General features: G+C 32.3%; 1 protein-coding gene across 10 annotated transcripts in view; it reads right to left on the minus strand.

Moving 5' to 3' along the window:
- Positions 1 to 15,620, minus strand: part of DYNC1I2 (dynein cytoplasmic 1 intermediate chain 2) — a 50,614-nt gene that overhangs the window by 14,345 nt on the left and 20,649 nt on the right. For all 10 annotated transcript variants that reach the window (XR_014245598.1, XM_082395409.1, XM_082395408.1 and 7 more), the window contains 8 exons: positions 14,378 to 14,493; positions 3,825 to 3,920; positions 3,434 to 3,596; positions 3,214 to 3,313; positions 2,598 to 2,723; positions 1,560 to 1,706; positions 1,075 to 1,188; positions 624 to 757 (listed from right to left, as the gene is read on the minus strand). Coding sequence is in view for 9 of the 10 variants with exons in the window: in XM_082395409.1 (XP_082251535.1) it covers positions 624 to 757; positions 1,075 to 1,188; positions 1,560 to 1,706; positions 2,598 to 2,723; positions 3,214 to 3,313; positions 3,434 to 3,596; positions 3,825 to 3,920; positions 14,378 to 14,493 (996 nt within the window). In the remaining variant the exon portion in view is untranslated. The remainder of the gene's footprint in view (positions 1 to 623; positions 758 to 1,074; positions 1,189 to 1,559; positions 1,707 to 2,597; positions 2,724 to 3,213; positions 3,314 to 3,433; positions 3,597 to 3,824; positions 3,921 to 14,377; positions 14,494 to 15,620) is intronic.

The raw sequence follows: 15,620 nt of genomic DNA on the forward strand, positions 1-15,620 counted from the left end.
AATAGAGACAAATGAATGCTACATGTAAGAGAGAGAATCTGGGCTACTTTTAAATCAAAAGCTTTGAAGTGAAGGTGATCTGTACTTGAGATGAAATCTGGACACTCAGTTTTTTTTTAAAGGAAGCAATTGATAAGGTACAGCTAGACAATTTCAAAACAGGTTGAACAGCAGGAGAAATACTAGTCAATTTAAAACGTGTATGTGACATCACTGTACAATTATCAGGAGGAATGAACTAAGGCTCAAAGTCCAAATAAATCAAGATGGAAAAACAGCTGAAAATCTTATTTACAACTTTAAAGGTCAGTATGTGGCATGTGCATTTTGTATTTGTAATTGCTGAATGCTACTTTCTACCACTAACTTTTGTGAGCATGTCCACACGTACAAAAATCACAACACACCACAACCCTCAAAATCCAGAACACATCATGATCCAAAATAACCTTTTATTTTAAAAAAGTATTTAAGTTTTAATTTTATATACCTGAATTTAAATAATTTGTCACAAATAACAAGTGGCTCTAGGACAGATTTCTACTTGAATAAGAGGCAATTTGTTTTAATACGATTATTCAAGGGAGAATTTTAAATAATTGTAAATTCCTGTTTAGATTTACCTGCCATGGCGGCATGCTGTGTACACAGAACCTTCTTCACTCCCAACAACGAAGTTGTTGACATCTCCAACAGGGAAGGACATAGATGTCACAGCGACTGCCTTTGACTGTTTATGAACCAATTCCATGCTATCCTACAGAGAAAAAATTGAGTAAATTATTTTGTAAACTTATAATTTTTAATTTTTTAAAGAAAATTTTCTAGTCTTAATTAGTTTGTAAACAATTATTTTACTATACTACTTACATAAATTTAGTTTGATTAAATGAAGCAGGTTTGAAAATGAAGTATATATACCACAAATTACATTTATACATGTTTAGATTTATAAACTATTACTATAATACTATTATAAAACACTTATGAAAAACATAAGCTAGGGTTTATACAGACTTAAAAAAAATACCAATATTTCCCTCAAAATTTCAGAGCTTTCCAAGTTTAACCTACCTGTGGATGGGAAAGCATGTCCAGACTCCATGAACAAATTTTTCCATCAGTAGAGATACTAATCAGATTGTGAGCATTCTGTGTTCCAACAACATTTACACAATATACAGGATGCTAAAGAAAGAGATATTAAAGAAAGTTTTCTGGGATTATTTTACCAAAAAAAAAAAAAAGAAATAATTTTTACTGTATAATCACAGGTATTCTGTTTCATATCCAGTCTCATATCTTGACGGCATTTTTAATATGAAGTTCGATGCTATTCCGTAGATTAGCAAAACATTATCTCAGAAGAGAGATGAGTTTCTAATAAAATAGATTTCCAAAAATACAAAGAAAAAAAAAAAGCCTTCAGTTTTGGTTGCTAAATGATGAGAAATTCACACATCAAAGGAAACACATTTTGAGACTACTCTGATGGACACTGCTAAGTATTTAATGGTGAAAGAAAACAGAAATCTAATGGAAATAACCCCTTTACTTACTGTGTGTGCTGCAGCTGACAGTGGAGTTCTTTGCACTGGAGTTCTTTTATTGCTACGGTTATCCCACAGCACAATCTGGCCTGAATATGTACCACCAACAACCAGATTTGGATGAAATTTTGCAAATGTAGCAGACATAACGGCTGACTGCAAATAAGCAAGATTTTTATATTTAAGGTTCAAATGGAAGAAGCGTGACAAGTTATAAAAATAAATCTATATCCAAAACATTTTCCCCTTTATTGTAAAGTATCAGAGATTATAAAAACCAGTAAATATACTTATAAATTTCATTTTGCTTTAGAACATAAGATACAGCTTTAGAATAGTTTTGCTTAAAAGTCAAATGTAATGATTGTTTACAGAAATGTTTAAGCAATTTATCGAAGAAAGCAAAAATTATTTAATTTGATTACATCATTAAACCAGCAGATAACTGGCTCTATTTTAGCTTCTGACAGTAATCTGACAACAGAGTATATGCTAGTTTTGATTCAGTTAAGTGTTTTTACAGAATTATGATATTATTAAAAGATTATAACTTATGCAACCAGAAAGGCTTGCAAATTCTAACCTCCCACTAAATCCACTTTAAAAATCTGCATCTGTTTCCTACTTCAAACATATGTTTCTACTTAAAACTATCTAGTTCCAACTCCTCAGGCCATGTATAAGTAATTCAGTGGGCCAACCATCTAATTGTATATTCAGCAAATAAGTTCCTGAGAAACTCCCTGTAGAAAAGACATTTTATAAAAGATTCCTTTTATACAATCAATCACAATAACAGAAAATCACAACTGCAAAGAACTTTAGGTGTGATTAAACATAAGAGATGTCAGAAAAGCTAGAAAACGCAGATCATGTTGAACTGAGAAGTCTTCAGTTTTTCGTTAACATCTGTTTGCAAATATGGGGTGGTTTAGTAAATGCCAATCCAATGAAATCATTATGTTGACAAGAAAAGAAGAAAGGCACTTGTCTAAATTCATTAGTGAATTCTTAAACTTGGGAAAGACTGCTAAAAGACCATCTTACCTGGCAGTGAAACACATACTCTGGAGTAGTTTTTTTGTATTTCATATTCCATACAAGGGCCACCCCATCAGGCTCATGAGGAGCATCTTCGTTGTTATTATAGGAAGCCACAAGTAACTCTGGATACTGCTCGCAAGAATCAAGTGGGAAAAAAATGCTATGCATAATGAGAACTGTTTTACATTCCTAGTTACTCAACTGTCTTTATCAAATTATTCTGAAAATACGAATTCCTAACACTTCACCAAGAAATATATCTCTTAGAGTTATGCTTGCTGGAACATTAGTAAAACTTTAAATTAGTTTAGTTATTTTAAATGTTTTAATGTTAAAATATTTTATTAAAATATGTGTTGCAATTCTATCCAAAGGATTTGGTGAGCAATTAAAATTAGTAAAACTAGGCTGTGGCATACATAAACTCTTGATTTTTAAATATAGTGTTTCCAATCCTTTCTTCCTAAGTACATAAGACAACCATAACCTTAGAACCATCATCCATTGTAATTTTCAATAATATACATTTATTTAATTACACAAAGTTTCCACAATTAAAACTACCTGCTTACTGGAATTCAAAAATGAGTTAATAGCAACCAATTATGTTATAATTTACCTGAGATGACCAATCCAAACAACTAACAACCCGATGCTTTGACCAACGTTCGTCAAAAAATTGTCGATTTAATGACAGTTTAGCACCTGCTTGAATCTCTCTACAGAAAAAGACAAAAAAAAAAAAAAAAAAAAAACAACAACTGTGTTATAACGTCCCACTCTTAATCTTAAAGTAATTTAACACTGCTGAACCCATAATTTTAGCAATTAAACATTACCCTTCTTTGTCTTCCAAATCTCTTCCACTGTAGTCAAAGAAGATGTTAATCTGCTCAGAAAGAGCTCTTTCTACAATTCTTGTAGAATGGTCGAAGAAACTTAAAAATTCCTCAGAGTGCAAGATTTGCTGCTTTTCTTCTTCAGTCAGCTCGTGCGGGGGTGCTGTGAGGCAAACGTTTTTCTGAAGTCGGATTTATGCCACTCAAATCATGTCACCTTACTATCACAATTTGCGTCAATGAACGCCACTCATTTTTTTCCAAGCAGATTCACCTCTTTGATTTAGAGCATTTTAATCTACTTTAATATATACATAATAAAAGCAGTCTTAACAGGAATCAACAAAATTTTTTAAATTCTTTTTTTTTAAAGTTGAATTCTTTAAGATACCTTTACTATCACTTTCTTCATCTTTCTTTAAAGTTTTCTCTTCCTCAGGTTCAATAGGTGGTTTAGGAGTCACTACGTCATCTTCTTCCTCTTCATCTGAAAAAACAGAACAATAACACAAAAATTATTTTTATGAAAATAACTGATAACTCTTGAGGTAATTATTTCAGAAAGTATCACAACTCTTTAGATAAAAGCAAAAGTGAACTACTGATAAGACAGAACAAGTACAAATAATATAAATTTTATCAATACAATTTTAAAAAAAGAATTAAGTGGAACTTCTTGGTTTTTATACATACCTATGTGGTAACTCAGCAATAGTCATATCAAATTCTGTAGCAACATAAACTGAAATAAGATATATAAGCAACTAGGATGAGTCCCTCATGGAAATCTCTAAAAGCTTGCAAGCATTTATCATTCCAGACAGAACAACATGCAACTCCTACATAGTTTTATGTAGCATGCTGACACATTAATGCTATAAAATGAAGAAAATCAAATGTCTAAAATAGCCTACAGAGCTGGCTGCTTACTTGTGATCTGAAACCATCAGTGTCTAATGGGTCTTCATATGGCATAAAGACGGCTTACATTAACTCTCAGGTTGTTATTTGAGAGACAGATTTTAAAGATAATAGCTATGAGACCACATTTTCTATTCTGTCATTTTAAATGCAAGTCTCATTATCTACCGTTACATGATGTGGCAATAAGCACTTAACATAATGATTTCTTAACTTGAATAAAAATACATATTGAGATAATATACAATGTTTATAAGACTTTTAAAAATTATTAAATCTCCCCTTATACTCCCAAACCAGGAAATAACTTTAAATTACTTATTTTAAAATGTTCTAGAACATACAACTCTGCCTACCTTCTCTTTCACTACATACTGAGATGGATTTTTATTAAGCAAATGCTTATTTTTATTGCCTAAACAGATGTGTCATTTGTCTATGAGGGAATGGCAGCAGGCGTCTGCAGCAGAGTGCATCTCAAGTAATAACAGCCCATTCAGTAAGGGGACTTTACTTGTTAGTTATAGTCATTTCCCCGACCTATGTTCAAAATTATCTAAAACACGCATACATACGACATACACAAAAGAATGGTCAAGGATGGGAACCAGCTGCCAAGTCATGGTCCCAGCAGCCAGGCCAGCTGACTAGATAGCAACAACCAGATGGCACTGCTGGGATTGTGTCTTTCTGCTACAAGGTGGCAATGGGATGGCATAACATTCTTCCGCTTGACTGCTTCCAATCCTGTCTCTCCCCAATGGCGAGCCTGTGCAATTACCCGCACTCCAGGAGGCCTACAGATAAGCCCTTACCCTGCAAACAAAATGCAGCTTGTAGGCCACACCAGCTGCCAAACCACACACATAGTGTTAGGTTTGGAGAGCTATGAAAATCTTTCTAACTCTATAGTATAAGCAATAAAAATGTAACTGTACCTGTAGGAAAGAAAGCTTTAAATGACACTGTATACTGCACACAATGATACAACCTCCAACTTAATCAAAATGATAATGACGTATGCCAATCCTACATTACTTGAAATTGAGCGATTTTTACGTTCTGACAAGTTTACAGAACTAGGATAAATGGCACGAATGATTTCAATATATGCTCATACTTTTGAACCAAATGGTGAAGGTTAAAATTTTTCCTTTCAAGGGCCTCAATCAGCCACAAAGGAAAACAGTAATCACTGTCTTTTCAGCCAGCCCAACCGCATTTGTCAGCCCTTTCTCCGTCAATGCAGCCAGAGCAATCAACCTGCCAAACATTCAGAATGGAAAAACAATCTGAAAATACAGGGTATAATGCACCTGCCAGTGAAAATGGCCATTTCAAGAAAAGCTAGTGATCTCAGTGACCCCGCTGAGGAGGCGGTGGTGCAAAGGGGAAAGAACACGTAAAAGAATTCTTAGTGATCGCCACTCTCTTGCACACTGACACTTCCTTACAAAGCATGCCAATTACAGCTTTTGTGCTACTTAAAAAAATGAAAGCTTTTTTTTGGGCAAAATAATCACACAGAAAAACAGAAAGACAGTACTCCTTTTTAGATGAATTCTCATATACAACGGATTATTAATCTGAAAACAGTGTAACTGGTAACAATTCTATACTGTACTGCTTCAACATTACAATGAAATTCTACCATAAAGTCACCTGCCAGTGTAATGTAATAAAATAATTTAACTGTACTTAAGTTGACTTTTAGAATAACAGGATATTTACTTCAATTAAAAATTAAGTCTGGGGACTTCCCTGATGGTGCAGTGGTTAAGAATCCGCCTGCCAAGGCAGGGGACACGGGTTCGAGCCCTGGTTCAGGAAGATCCCACATGCCGTGGAGCAACTAAGCCCGTGCACCACAACTACTGAGCCCATGCGCCTAGAGCCCATACTCCGCAGCAAGAGAAGCCACTGCAATGAGAAGCCCATGCAACGCAACGAAGAGTAGTCCCTGCTCACCGCAACTAGAGCAAGCCCGTGCGCAGCAACGAAGACCCAACGCAGCCAAAAATAAGTAAATAAATAAATTTATAAATTATCTATAAAAAAATTAAGTCTGAAAATATGTATTTTTCAATTTTCTGCTAATACTGTCAGTTATCTTAATCAATTTTGTCAACTAGTAGGGTTCACTGTATGTAAATCCTAAAATCAAAGATAGGGAATCTGAGTCACCCTGGACAAGTCATTCTTAAACACTGTGAATTATAAATTACAGCCTCCTATCCACATCATATTTCCCTCCCTCAACTTTGTTGCATTATACGGTTTCTAAGTACCATTTCCAATGACAGGTGTCAAATTCCTGTCATAATGCATACGGTCAGTACTTCAGTGCTAAGTGACCTCATAATCTATATATTTAACAGAAAAGATCGTGCTTATAGACACTCTTTTCCTTTTAAAATTTAAAATGTAGATGAAGTATGGTAAACAGTGATCTGTATCTGCCTACTTTATGGCATTTGCCATGCTAACTTGCCCATATAGATTACTTTAGTTGTATTTGAATGATGAGTATAATCTATTTAAATACTTGTTTTCAGGATTTTATTTTAGAATGAATGTACATAGCTCTCTTTCTAGATGAATTAAAAACTGATTTAAAAACTATGATAGACACTTAAACCCAAGCTTCATAAAAATGACTAAGCTAAATAAAAATTCCAGGAACATTACAAAAATGATCTGTTCTTTAAAAGTACAAAACAGTATTTTTATTATAAAGCTGATTATCTATATATACCAAATATTTGGCAAAAAATGCCTAACATCACTAACATCAGATTAGAGACTGCTCCTCTGAAACAAATACACTTCTCTTATTAAAAACTAATACAATTAGCTACTAAAAAACTATTAACATGACCAAAAATATAGTATTACAATTCTAAAGATTTTCTAGGCTAGTCCCTATTACATGATTATCTATAATATATTTAAAACTAAAAAAGACTGCAACAGAGCAGGAAGACTGAAAAATGGGACTGCCATGTCACATCAATTTATTGATGAATATTCATCGCAATATGCTAAGTGGTTAACTCCATGCTTTCTCTGACAGGGAATCTAAGGTTATAAACTGAGCAGTAAAGAATGCATAAAAGTAGCAGTTACTTTTAAAATGACAAATCTCTTGTCAATGAATGCTAAGACTAGGTTTAACGAACCACTGAATTTTTACTGAGTTAACATCAAAATTGTGATGTATTTTGGTGAGATGCAAAGAAAAGCAGGTTTGTAAATTAAGCTGCACCTAGAAATAACACCAAAGAATGAAATTCCAGTTGTTGGAATAATCTGTTACAGTGGAGTAGGTTAATCAAAGTTAAATCATCTGTGAAATGGGTGGCTTTTGTTAAGCTGAAGGAAGGAGTCTTCAGAGCAAGTTTTCTCATCTGTATGTCACGCTACGTTTAAGAGACATCTAAGAATAAGCCACAAAGCACGCTACGAATTATTTTAAAATATTACAACACATTTAACAGGTAATATGAAAGATCCTAGAAAATCCTCACTAAACAATGATACTCTTTATTCTATCACTTATCACAATGCTCAGTATGAGGTCAAAAATAAATCTCATCATCAGGGCATTAATGTTGTTTAGGAAATATATTTGTTGTCTATAAATTTATTAACTAGTTTCATCATACTGGTGTACTGTATTTTAATATAGTTTAATATCTTGTGAAGAATTTCTAATTTACAAAGTAGTCTGATTACTCATGATACAAAGGAAGTTGCCACTGAGTTCCAAAAATCAGGAAATGTGTTGCATATAAAAACATAATTTACAAAAATTCAACTTATAAATAACTTCACAAACAAAATGAGAATATTAGAGGGAAATGCTTCAATCATAAGTTGAAAAATACATGTTAGATATGAATGATTTTCCTTTAATATTTTCAAAATATGCCTCTCTTTTCTGGATCAACATTCTTTTGAATCACTTCATTTTGATCCATTTGTCCATAATTTCATCTTCTTATACCTTACTCTTTAAAATCAATACTAAGAAAATCTTATATTAGGACAAAACTTCATGAATGTATCAATGGAATTCATTCCTTTTATTTTTTTAAACACCCAGAATCAGATGCAAGGTCACTTGGATTTCCTTAATAATTTAGATCTTCAACAAGGGAAAATTTTAATTGGGAAATATTTTGAATATAGATCTAATGCTAATTTGGAAGATAAATAAAAAGGGAGTAATACTTTAATTATACCATTTACTTTAACAAAGAATTTGCCTCTCTACATTGTCTCTTTTTATGTAAAATTCAGATTTTATTTAGGCAGTATTGGCATCATTAACACAGATCCTGTTATCTGCGATCTCATAAATATTACATTTTTCTGAGGCCACAATTTCAGATATGCTGATTAAAGTCTTTCAATCAAGGTTATGAATAAATGCTTCAATTTTCAATTATTTTTATATTCTCACAGATTCTCTGAGGGTTAAAACTAATTTATTACATGTGTTATTTATCCCAGGATATTTTTAAAAAATCCATTTTAGACAAGGGCACTACTAAACCAGAAGGCCCACAGATTTAGTCTACTTGGGAAGTGTGGATTCCAGATGTTAAGATCATGCAATAAAAAATTAAGAGCTATTTTACATATAACATTTTTCTACACATTATAAATGCTGATCAACACATACCTGAGGAAAAATATCTGACTACTAAATCAATACCAAAAATAATTACAAAACTCCACAAAGATAAGAAAGTGGAATGATATGAGAAACACAGCACTTCACTGGAAATCAAAAATCAGGTTCTGGCTGTAGTGTGATATTCTCTTATATTGTGACCATAGGGTCATCAATGAACTTCCTGGGGTCTCAGTTTCCTCAGGTGTAAACAAGCTGATTAAACTTTGGAATTTCTTCCTCTTTAAAAATCTGTGTCTAAAAATTACAACAACAAAAAAATCCATACTGACGAGGTGAATAAGAAAAAAATAACGCCATTTTCAAAAGAGTTAAAAACTTTTAAAAGAAAAGAAAGTAACTTTTCCAGGAGTGTATCTGTGGGCACCACACTCCTGCCATGAGAAGTTTTTTTACCTGCCGAGAACAAAATTGACTGAGGTCACATGTTCCTAGTCAATTTCATTCACAGTAGGTGCTTTAAGACAGCAAAGCACCTCAGTTCAGAAATGGTACTACCAACTTACAGAGTAAACTTGAAAGCAAGAAGATGGCTAGAATGGGGAAAAAGGAAAAAAAGCAGAATAAAATTTGCTTTTTAACAGAATAGATTCAGCCATTTTTAAAAAATGAAAAAAAAGAGTTAAGCCTAAAACCAATTTTTATCTTCAATTTGGTAACTCGCATTACTTCTGCACTAATTACACTGCCTACCCAAGTTCAATTTACTGTCTGTTACACTCAAACTGTGATTTCAGCAATTTTGTCTCATGGTGAGTTTTGGAATTTGTTACATAATTCTTAAATGCGAGCCAACCAGGCTAAGTTTGAGAGGCACTGTATTAAACCAATGGATAAGCAGACGTACAGTTATGCACGAAGTGTTTTCATTATAAAACCTTAAGTTCAGGTTTTTTTTCTTTCCCTCTTTCTAGAACCTCTACAAATTAGGAAAAGAAACAATGTAAGAGCCCTGGACATGAAAATAATTGTAATGATATAGAGAGGAAATGATTTCACTTTTATCCAAAGGCTAATTATCCAAAGGATGGCTCCACGGTACTGGGGTACATTTCGCATTCTCCCTCACTTATACACCTCAGGTTATACACCTCAACCTGAAACTAAAAAAAACACAGAAATAATCGAGTATATAGCATATACACAATAAACTTGCAGAATGCGTGAATTCTTGTTAGGTTGCAAATGAATAAATGAATAAACGTGGACGTTTATAAAACTAACATCTAAGTCTAGTCCACACAGGAAAATTTTAAAGATAGTGGTGCTAATACAGACATACCCATTAGAAACTGGGCTCAGTTCACCCATCTTGCCACTTTCACCTTCTATCAGTGAAGATAAGAAAAATTCTATTTAACACCATAAAAGATCAAAGCTGTTTATTCATTACTCTTAGCCAATCACTATAAAATATTATCCTGATGCAAATTTATCAATAAATAAGTTAATTAAACCATGCTATCTTTTAATGAAGTAATTTTCAAACTACAGGTCTGAGCCAATAAATTTAGTGTATTATGGTCAACACTGAAAAAAATGAAATATAGCAAAAGCAGAGAAGGTGTTATTTCATAAAACTTTTGTATCAGTTACAAGTTTCCCCCACTATTCGAAAGTACGGCAATCCTATGAAACCTTTCTTTCTTAAGCTAAAGTGGTGTAAAGTGAAGAAGTAATTACTTTAGGCACATCTTGTTAACAGATGCACAAAATAAATACAGCACAGATGCTCAGAGACACAGTTCAAAACTATGGCAGCTTTCTGCCAAGATGCTGAGTGTAGTTCCCAGGGAAGGAGCTCTCTGCTCTGGTGGACACCACCTCCCAATGTGGTGTAAAGTGAACTTTTGAAATTCAAGGGACAGCTGTACACATCTGTATCTATGTTTGTACTGGATTGTAATATAAATTGAATTTCTTACCATAGGTGACTATCATAAAAGCATGAAAGTGCTGCTTCAGTGACAGCATGAGAGAGAAAGCACACCTTGGAATCAGTCAGACTTGGTTTAGAATCTTAGCTACTAGCCATGTGACCCTTGATAAGCTATCTCTTTCAGCTTCAGCTTCTTCATATGTAAACAGAACCGATATTTAACTCTCAAGGTTTTGGTAAGAGGATCAGAGATAACGTAAAGTGCCTTACACTATACCTGATATGTAGTAGGCACTCTTTGCTGTTAAAATTTTCAGTCATCAACTTGAACGTGAGGTTTGAAGAACCATTACAACAAGTAGCTAAGATAATATATTTGAAACACGCTAAAAGGTCCAATTTTGTTCATAGCATTCAGAGGGATACATAAAACATAAAATAACAGCACATGTTTGTATCTACATACTATGTCATCATGGAATTCAAGAAGGCTATAAAGGAGAATGTATGTTTCATATATGGATCTAAGAGCAAATAATGATTAGAACATGATATGTTCATATTAAAGCCAAGAACTGAGACTAAGTGCCTTTTCACCCAATTTCATCAATAATTATGTTGTAGCATTAACACTTGAAAATAACCTATTTTCCCAGCAGTTACTTCCAGAGTAAAGGCATGAAAAAAAAAAAAAAATCCCAAGTAAGTAAATCATTCTCCTGAGCAGGTAAAAGCAATTAATTCCTTCACCAAATATTTACTGAGTTTGTACTCACTACATGCCATACACTATTCAGATCAGGCATTACAGCAATGAAGAAGAAACAATCCCTATACTCATGCAAAATTTGGCAAAGAAGCTGAAGTATGATAATGCTAAAAGCCTTGCCCTAAATAATTTCAAAGTGAAAAAAATACAGTTTATCTTGAACTTCCGGGTCATCAGCTTACTTTACAAATCACAATCTTTTAAATTTTCCAATTACTTGCAAAATAAAAATGGGAAAAAAAATTTTTTGAAAACTGCCAGGCATATACTATGTAGCTATACATTCAAATTAGTTCAAAGACATTGTTACACATTCACACTTTAAAATTTATATGCATGACAAAAAAAAGCAATTAAAAATGCAAATTTCAAGTAGGATATAAAACTGTATGTGTGTATATACTTACGTTTGTGTGTGTGTATGTATACATATATAATTTTTGAAAAAAATATATCATGGAAAACAGACTAGAAACAAATGGCTATTGCACAGTGGTATAATAGACACTTCCTACCCTTTCTGTCTTCTCTAAATTCTCTATGATACACTACTACAATTATCAAAAAAAAAGAAAAAAAATTTTTTAAATGGAAGTCTTCACTTAAACTAATTATAGGTATATTATAATAGGCATTACCCAAAATAGCTTCAGAATGCTTTACATTTCAAACAATCCAAAAAGCATCTCAAAGTAAAGCTAAATCTCCAAATTATTATTAGAAGGAAAAAAAGCCTAATTCTTTTTTTAAATGAGTCACTGTACCCTCATTTTGGCTATTTTACTCACTTTCTGAGTTAACATATCTAGCAATGTAGCTCCCAAAAGACAGACACTATAACACTTGAATATACTAGTTAATAAAATAATATTTTCTGGAAATTATAGAATCCTACAGTATTAGTTTTTTCCATACTGGTAGTTCAACACTTTATCTTTCCTGTTTTCTTTTTCAAAAGTGGCTTATGTCTCAAACAAGTTTACCATCAGGGTTTTTTTTTTTCTGGTAAGATGAGGAGTTTGCACCTGTGAAAGCTATCTTACCAAACGACAGAGCAGCAGGAATGAAAAAAATGTATCCATAGAGATGAACATTCACGTGGTCAAGTAAAAAAACAAAACTCTTGGATAAAAATGTTATACTGATTTCCTCAAAATTTTCAAGTTTAACTGTATGTACGATAATGTCAACTCCTTTCAGGAATAAGATGAAATTGAAAGGAAAAGTTTAAAATATTTATTTCATGTCCATCCTTAGTAGGCAGGGAAAGGAGAGTTGTTAAAAATGCATATGATGATCTACCATTAAGTTAAAAAAGGTTGTAAATAGTTATAATCCTAATTTTCTTTTGAGGTATATATAAATATGAAAATTTGAAGATTTTCATTGCTAATAGCTAGGGATTTCAAGGATTTTTCCCCCTTTTGCTTACTTGTATTTTCTGGGCTTTCTGCAATGAATATTACTTTAGTTTCTCCTTAATGGAGAAACGTGGTAATTTAACTGAAATTTTAAAGATAAATTAATTTAAACATTTGATAAAGTGCTTAGGTTTGATATTCTATAATTAAACAGGAATAAATCTTCCTGGCTAAGGAGAAAAAAATGTTCTTTATGCACAGACTGCTAAAAGGATTATTTATTATAGGCCCATAATTCCAAAATATCATCAACTCTAAAATCCATAACTCATTTGGTGGTAAACCCTGACATGACTGGAGGTAAAGCTATCTTTAATCATTATCTCACTCAGTTTGAATATTCATATCTTTTGCTGTTGAAATATTAATGCCCAAGATGCTGCTGGAGTGTTTTCATATGGTACATATACTTTATGAAATGTGAAAAATTCTCTGAAATGTGAAAAATTCTGAATTCCTATATATATACCTCCAAAGGTTTCAGATAAGAAACTGTGTATCTGTATTAAGGATATTAAGTAAACCTCTTTTATGTCTAACACATTTATTAGCTTCCCTTGGAAAAGCAAGAACTATCATATTAACTTTATGCTTAAATCATTAGCTATCTGATGAGAATTTAAAAATTAGTCCCCACTGTAAAAATGGTAACTCCTTCTCGTTTAAGAATCAAAGGACTCCACATTCAATATAATGTATACTCCCTCTGTTTCACAGAGATTAAAAACTGCTATATAATCAACACAGTAGAGCCCTTAGATCATAAAAGAGGAAGTTTATGAATTAGGTCTAGATTTGTTCATTAATATGGATTAACAATGACAGTATATCAGAATACAGTATACTCCACAGAAAATATTGAATAATTTACATGATTTCATTTACTATGGGATATATTGATAACTCTCATTTTGGGAAGAATTATGTTCATGACACAGAAATAGAACATGCTTAAGTTTTTCTGCTTCTAAAGCAGCACATGGCAACGACAATATGAAAACGGAAATATTTACATTTAGGTCAACAAAATTAAAAACATACATACAGCTTATATTTCTATTAACTTTTAAAAGAAAAAGTTTTAAAACTCTAAAGAACAAATACATAATACAGAAATCCAAAGCATTACTTTTATAATATTCCCCTAAGAAAATATGCCAAAAAACAAAAAAGGAAGAAAAAAAAAAAAAAGGGAAAGAATCCACTTGTTTAATATGGTGGCTTAATGACAATCATATTAAGGACAGATACTCACCTTCTTTGGGTTGAGCCATAACTGGAGTCTGAGTTTCCTTCGTATATGTGACGATTTCACGAGGCGGAAAGTCAACTTGCGTAATTTTAGCCATTCCAAGTTTAATAGGTCCTCGTCTAAATAAAGTGAACATAAATGTTTTTAAATATTACAAATGATACATTTTAACTACATCAAATAATGTTACTTTAGAAAAGTAAGAATTAAACACTGTATATCCAACAGTGTAATTTAAATCCCTGTTTTATTCAAGAAATTTTAAATGAACAATTGGCTTTATTTTAACAAAAGAATTAGAAGGTAGCAAAAACAAAAGATATTTCCGAATCATTCAAGGTGTTTATTTTTCACTTTAAAAAGGCAAATAATTTAGTTTCTTAGAACAAATGTGTGGGTAATAACAGTGTAAGAGGAGAGGAATTTCAGAGTAGACTGCTGAATACGGTTGGTTATGAGAACTGTTTTTAGCAGGGATACGATTCTGGACATTTTTTCAAGAGTCAAATATGTGGATCTCACTCAGACCACATTTAGTTCACTTCACCATCAGAAAACTTCAGCTTTAAGAGTGAGAAAGAGGTTTCTGTTGAAAACCGTTTTTTCTACTTATACTCTGCAGAAATGGAGAATCATACAGTCAATTTAGATTTTAAAATAAAATATTTAAACTTTAAATCTCTAATCTCTGCATGGTCAACATGGTCCTTGATTCACATATGGACAAACTATTGTGCAAACATTTTAGACCTAAACTAAAGCCACGTATCTTTTGAATATCATGAAATTACTAAAGTCACTTCTGTTTTAAATAGGGGGGAATACATTCTTTTCTGACAAACAGAAGAAGAGACTTGTGGCTATTACAGTAGATGTCTAAATTCTAAACCAAATATAGCATGCTTCCAAACTCCCAAAGTTCTCAATGATGAATCTGTCTTAAAAGAATATCTAGTAAAAACAATGGTGGAACTTCCAGAATATAAAGGAGGATATCTGAAATATATATATACACACACATATATATATATCATTGGTAATATAACAACTTTTTCCTTATATAAACATCCTTTTCAAAATCCTGTACAAAAAAGTTTAATAAAATTAGTACATTTAAAGAATTAATTTTTTCTAAGGTCCCAAATGTGGGCCATAAGAAATTTTTAATGTGTTTTCTACCTTGGGAATATCTAGCCTTAAAGAAAAAAAAAAGCATAATCAAAGAATTAAATGGGAAAATTTAAGT

The sequence above is a fragment of the Balaenoptera borealis genome, assembly GCF_965194805.1.
Source record: "Balaenoptera borealis genome assembly, chromosome: 6".
NCBI lineage: Eukaryota > Metazoa > Chordata > Mammalia > Artiodactyla > Balaenopteridae > Balaenoptera > Balaenoptera borealis.